Here is a 7,051-nt window from a genome sequence, read left to right as displayed (position 1 = left end):
AGGGTTTTATATAAAAAATTCTATAATGGGTTTATTTTGTGGGTAGGGGTAAAAATGTCATTTTACACTGTCATTCAGATATGGAACCAAACAGCACTTTACTGGTTCAGCACTTACCCATTCAGACCCTCTTACCCATTCAGACCTCTTATTCATTCAGCACTTAATCATTCAGAAGTTGCCAAACAGCCCCGAAAATTAGGTGGAAGATGAAGTCTAGAGGTGCAAACGAGCCGAGCCGAGCCGAGTCGAGTCCGAGCTTGACCAGGCTCGAGTTCGAGTTTGATTAACTTATGAGAGCTTGGGCTCGAGCTCGGCTCGTTTGTATTTTCTCAAGCTCGAGCTCGGCTCGTTTATTATCTATTAATCAATATATTAAATAAAAATAATATAAATAATAGACTTTTTAGGCTCGCGAGCTCGATAAGTGAAGCTCGGGCTCGGGCTTGTTTACTAAATAAGCTTATTTCTTGGTTTGAGGTTGGCTTGAAAACAAGTTTGAATAAGCGCGGCTCGACTCGGCTCATTTACACTAAGGCTCGATAAGGCTCGAAGAGCCTAACGAGCTTCACATGCAAGGCTCGAGCTCGGGCTCGATAAACAAACGAGCTTTATTTTAGGCTCAAGCTCGACTCGGGCTCGATAAGGCTCGGCTCGTTTCGAGCTTTTTCTCGAGCCGATCTCGAGTAGCTCGCGAGCCGCCCGCCTCGTTTGCACCCCTAATGAAGTCGAATTAATGAACAAAGGGTATTTTCGTCTTTTTACCAAATAATAAAATAATGAACAAAGGGTAGTTTCGTCTTTTTCACCAAATAATAATAACACTCAAATATTATCTTCTTCCACATTCCACATGCCTTTCACGGTATCATTCTTCAACACGTAAACAAACACAAACCCTAAATCTCATCCACTCATAAATCTCACCAATCAACCCCCCCCCCCCCCCCCCTGCAATCAACAATTCTACAATCAAAATCTGCAATCACTCAGGTTTATTGTTTCCGATCATCAGGCAATTTGAATTTTTGATTTTGGCGGGTGAGATTATCCAAAATTAGAATCTACGATGACGGTGTTGTTGGACGATATGGTCCGAGCTATTGAGGCATGGTTAAGGATCCTGAAGGAACCTGAGGCGTACGTTGATCCGAATCTTGATCCGGTGCTTCTAGTGCCGGGGATTGCTGGTTCGATTTTGAATGCTAAAGATGGTGAAACCGGGAAAGAAGAGCGAGTCTGGGTTCGGATTTGGGAAGCTGATCGGGAATTTAGGGATAAACTTTGGTGTAAATTTGATCCTGAATCTGGTAGTTTCTTGTTTTTTGTTCTCTCTATATTATCATTGATTACCATTTTTTTTAAGTTAGGGCTGTTTGAATTAGTGTTTTAAGTTGATTTGTTGTAGTATAACAGTGTTTTCTGGATTTGAATGACCAAAAATTAAATGAAGTGAAAGTTAATTGCTATATATTGCAATATGCTCATTAGTTTACCCTCAAAGATCTGTTTTCTTGCAGCAACTTTTCTTTAACAACGGATTATCTAAGTCGGTTTTGTGAGAATCAAAATTTTTCAGTTTTCACAAACATTGCATTATTATAGTTTTTGTAGCCATGCAAATGTCCCCTTAGACCACCCGTAGTGGGGCGGTATTTTTGAAAAATTGTATTGTGTAATGGTTGACTGGGTTTGACCCACCAGTGAGAAACTAGTATGTTTTTTTTTTGTTTAATGATTGTAAGGGGCATTATTTGGGCATTATTCCCGCTACGCCACTTTTGCAATAACGCCCCATGCTGACTGGACTGCCACGTGTCGAATAATGCCCCATGGTGGGGGCATTATTTGGCAAAACCACTACACATGGTCTTAGGGGTATGCTTCTGGATTGATTACCTTTATGGAATAATTGATGTTTTTAGATTTTAAAATGTAATAACAGCTAAGAATGTACTAATCGTGGTAGTTATAAGTCATTTTTTGTAATATGAGCTATGACAACTCTTATGATGTTTGTAGGTATTTGTGACTTTTTTAGTTGACTTATAACTTATTGGGTTGCTGTTAACTAGGTAAAACTTTGTCTTTGGATCCCAACATCAGCATTGTTGTTCCTGAAGACAGAGATGGGCTTTATGCAATTGATTGCTTGGATCCTGCTATGGTGCGTGTTTCAATACTTACTTCATCCCTTTTGACACCCCATAGTGATTTCCCACATCAACCAAATGCCACCCGAGTAAATGGCTCAAAAGAATGGGCCCTACACATCATGAGTCAGTTTTCTTTATTTCTCATGGCCCACCACAGTTATTATTAAGGATATGAACTTGTGACTGATGGTAGTGTGTTTAAGCTGATGCAGTCACTCATTAGGTCACTGAATGTCTGAATCTAAATTGGATCACTGTTACGTGTTCAGTTGTATAAAACTCTGTTCATGAAGAAGTAGAGACTTGTATTTAACTAAATTTCAAATTTGCATGTCCTAGTATGTTATCAGATAGAAATGGCGGCCCGATTGCAAAGCATGTATTCTAGATGAAGCCATTAATCTGAAGTCATGGCTGCCATATTAACTTGCCTGTTGCAATTGTGTAGGATGTTAAAATAAGTTTGCATTTTGTAATAGCTTCTTATTAAAACACTAGACAATGGTGTAATTAAGTGCCTGATATGAGACAAAAAAATGGAATTTTGTATTCAGTCTATCAGGACCGAGATATATTTGAGGTTATTCAATCATGTTGATGTTGGCTTGTATGGGTTCTAATCTTTATGATGATTTAGATTCACAATTTGCCATGTAACAGGCTTTAAACTTTTACTTTGTACATAAAGAAATCACAAAAAACCTTTTATCTGGTGCAGATCTTTTTAATTGTATTTTACTTGTGAATATTCCGTTTTGACAGCTTATTGGGCGTAATAGTGTATGCTATTTTCATGACATGATAAATGAAATGACTAGCTGGGGATACCAAGAAGGAAAAACGCTATTTGGATTTGGATATGATTTCCGACAAAGCAACAGGTAACAACTTGATGAATGCTTTGACATCTAAAATAAATGTTTATTTTTGCTTAAATCAGTCAGGTACCCAAGTTAAGAAAACGCGACGATATTTAACAATTCATGTTGAACCAGTAATTGTTAACTTTTATTAATATATATTCTGTGGGCATATTTCAGACTCAAAGAAAGTTTGGATCGCCTTGCTGCAAAGCTGGATGCGATTTATACTGCATCAGGGGGGAAAAAGATAAACGTAATAACTCACTCAATGGGTGGACTTCTTGTCAAATGTTTTATGAGTCTGCACAGTGATGTATGTTACTTCCTTTCTTCTTTGTATTTTTATGTTAATGTTTCATTTCATCTTATTTAGTCATAAAATCCATTTTATATAAAACTCTCTTTTGTAGATTTTTGAGAAATATGTAAAGAGTTGGATAGCAATTGCTGCACCATTTCAGGGTAAGCAACTCAAATTATCTAGTTATATTGTATACAATACCTAGAAGCTCAAAATAATAATAAATAATAATAGTGGTGGCGGTGGCGGTGGCGGTGGCGGTAATAATAATAATTATTATTATTACATGTGTAGTGAACTCGATCAGAATTTGCTAAACTATGTCTGTTTCTATTATTTTCGTAACATAGGTTATTATATTTACATTTTGTTACTGAAATGACAGGCGCACCTGGATATGTAACATCTACTTTAATGAACGGGATGTCATTTGTAGACGGTTGGGAAGCATACTTTTTTGTATCCAAGTGGAGTATGCATCAGCTGGTATGTAGTCAGAGGTTCTTGTTTAAATTAAAACCCAAAGAAAACGAAAATATTTGTTATCCTTTCTAGCTTCATTTCAATAACAACATCGTTATGCATTGACAGTTGATTGAATGTCCATCCATTTACGAATTGATGGCATGTCTAGACCACGAGTGGGAACATGTTCCGTTGTTACAAATTTGGAAGCAAATTCAGGACGGTAACGGTAACTCTACACCTATACTGGAGACATTCACCCCAATTGAAGCGGTTTCAATATTTACTCAGGCTCTTTCAACGAACGAGGTATGCCTTTTATTTTATAATAATTGCGGGTTGCATACAAATTACTGATGGTTCATACATTTACAGCTAAGCTATGGTGGTGTTGATATCCCTCTACCATTTAACAAAGAAATATTACAATGGGCTAATAAAACACGAGAGATCTTGTCTTCAGCCAAACTTCCATCAAGCGTTAAATTCTATAACGTTTATGGCACTGGTCTCGACACTCCCCAGAGTGTTTGGTATAGCTCTTTCTCCTCTTCGCACACCCCTCTGTAAAAATAAAAATAATAAAAAAATAAAAGTAAAGATTGGGTAATATTTGTTATTTTGATGACCGAAATTTATCTTGCGGATTAGCTAATAACAGCGTGTGTTATGCAGTTATGGAAGCGTGGACTCACCCATCTTGGACCTGCAGGAATTACCATTCTTAGACGTAATGTTATATCATCAACGTGAACACTATATTTACTTTCTTTGTTCATGTATTAAGCATTGGCGGTTATTTTTTTAACAGGCAACTTATATTAATGTTAATGGTGATGGGACGGTACCTGTAGAATCATCCAAGGTATGTAAACATCTTAATGTCAAACAGGCATGTTGCGGGCCTAGTTATTTGTTTTGATCTTGCTCATAATATTGTTGAAACAGGCTGATGGGCTCGACGCGGAAGCTAGGGTCGGTATCCCAGGTGAACACCGAGGGATCTTATGTGACAAGCATCTGTTCCGGATAGTCAAGCACTGGCTCAAGGCGGATCACGATCCGTTTTACAACCCCGTAAACGATTATGTTATTCTACCAACTTTATTTGAGATTGAGAGGCACCATGACAACAAGGGTAAAGAAGTAACTTCACTAAAAGAAGAATGGGAAATTGTTTCGGAAGATGAGAGAGAAGCTATGGTTGGGTCGATATCCGCTTCTTGTGTAGGTGATGATCTGTCTTCTTCTCAGGAAGCACATGCTACTTTCATTGTGCATCCACAAAGCAATGGTAAACAGCATATTGAACTCAAGGCTGTGAGTGTTACTGCTGGTGTTTGAATTGATGAATCTATTATTCTGTTATGTATGTGTATATATGTATATATATTCAAGTGCTTGCAAGTGAAAATAAAAATAAATTTGATGATGGAAAAAAGTGGTGGTGAATTTAATGTGTAGCATATCATATATAAGTGTATAATATTTGTTGTTTATGCTATGTGTGGACTTTTGGCTTACCCAAATCATTGTGTAAATTTGTTCTTTCTCAAAAAAAAAAAAAAAAAAAAAAAAAAAAAAAAAAACTGCAAAGAATATTTAGAGTTAATTACATAGTTAGTCCCTGTGGTTTGCACAAAGTAACACATTTAGGTACTAATAGTTTAAAATCACATCCTATGGTATTAACTTTTCATTTTGTAACGTTTTAAGGTATTAACGTTATTTGTAGATTTAAAATCACATCCTATTAGTACCTAAGCATGTTATTTTGTGCAAACAATAGGGACTAACTATGTTAATACCGTAGATGTTAATACCTACAAACGTTACAAAATAAAAAGTTAATACCCTAGAAGGTGATTTTAAGCTATTAGTACCTAAATATGTTATTTTGTGTAAACCACAGGGACTAACTATGTAATTAACTCGAATATTTATTTCTCGTTTAAGTTGTCTAACTATGGGGCATACAGGAACTTTTGTTAGGTTAAAATGGACCAGGTCAAAGAATTTATTGAATTCAGGTTTATAGGTTCATTGACAAACATACCGTTAAAATTTAATTATTTATCAATTTACATATATTCTTTTTCACACGGTTTAATGGTATTTTAACTTTAAAAAATATTTCAATTAAATATGAGTTGGTCGGCTCACCAGAATTCAATTATGAAAGAATTGGAGGCATTGTTTGTTCGGTAACAATTTTATGTCTTTTAGTTTGGAACACTTTTTAATAATGCTTTTAGCATTTTTTTAAGGATTAATTTGCTTATGTGACGATTTATTAGATTCACTTTGATATAAAACGTTTATATAAATAGTCATTTGACTAGGTTTACTTTATAAGATAATTATTTTGAGCGATTGTTACATGTTTCTAGAACACAAAACTAGTAAAATCAGAGGCGGCTTAATCATTTTGGGGCACAAAAGCGAAGCAAAATTCCGAGGCCTTTTTCCAAAGCATTTTAAGTTTGTGCATTCAATTTCGTTAAACGAGTATGAAGAAGAAACATACTTCTAGGATCTACTTCACGAGAAATTTTTATAGCATCCGATGTTGAAAAATCTTGAACATCTTATTTGAACATCAGATGTTGAAAAATCTTGAACATCTTACTTGAACATCAGATGTTGAAAAATCTTGAGCTTTTTATTGAGCCGATCTCGAGTAACTTACTAGCAACTTGACTCGTTTACACCCATGATTTCTAGATCTTAAATGAGTACAAACTAATACAATGAACCTAAAATTGGAAGTATTCAATTCTTATCAAATTTGACACTTTGTTACACACCCCTCTACATCTAAAATACATATAAATATGACAACGTTTAGATAAAGAAAGATTCCATTTTGATTTCTACAATACGAAAAAAATAAAAAGTCTTGATGCACTTTTGACTTGGTGAAATTATTCAAATTTAAAATGTTTTGAAAGAAGTCTATTTTTTATGACCGGCGAGATTAAGTAAAAAGAATTTAATTTTTTAACAAATATATATTTTATATTTTTATAAACCTTAAATTATTAATTTGACTTGGTCACATATATTTGTCTTTTGTTTGTGAGCTATCATCCCACACGCTTATTCTATCCTACCAATTCCTACTTGATCTAATCATTCTCTAATTTTCTATTATAAAATAAATGTATATTTTGTATTTTTATAATCACCCATCTAATCATATACAATTAAACAAACCTCAAAATCACTTGTTAATGCTAGCTTCCTTTGACTTTTAGTTCATTTTC

At 34.9% G+C, this 7,051-nt stretch overlaps 1 protein-coding gene across 1 annotated transcript; it reads left to right on the top strand.

Moving 5' to 3' along the window:
- The first annotated feature begins 842 nt into the window (after window positions 1-842).
- LOC110878610 (lecithin-cholesterol acyltransferase-like 4) lies at window positions 843-5,314 on the top strand. The gene is made up of 11 exons (XM_022126944.2): window positions 843-1,310; window positions 2,076-2,167; window positions 2,919-3,037; window positions 3,197-3,332; window positions 3,430-3,481; window positions 3,706-3,806; window positions 3,912-4,094; window positions 4,161-4,318; window positions 4,461-4,515; window positions 4,597-4,650; window positions 4,734-5,314. The coding sequence occupies exons 1-11, from the start codon at window positions 1,070-1,072 to the stop codon at window positions 5,127-5,129; spliced, it is 1,587 nt and encodes a 528-aa protein (XP_021982636.1). The 5' UTR covers window positions 843-1,069; the 3' UTR covers window positions 5,130-5,314.
- The last annotated feature ends 1,737 nt before the right edge of the window (window positions 5,315-7,051 follow it).

The sequence above is a fragment of the Helianthus annuus genome, chromosome 9, assembly GCF_002127325.2.
Source record: "Helianthus annuus cultivar XRQ/B chromosome 9, HanXRQr2.0-SUNRISE, whole genome shotgun sequence".
NCBI classification, from domain to species: Eukaryota; Viridiplantae; Streptophyta; class Magnoliopsida; order Asterales; family Asteraceae; genus Helianthus; species Helianthus annuus.
This window is presented reverse-complemented; position numbering and strand designations above follow the sequence as displayed.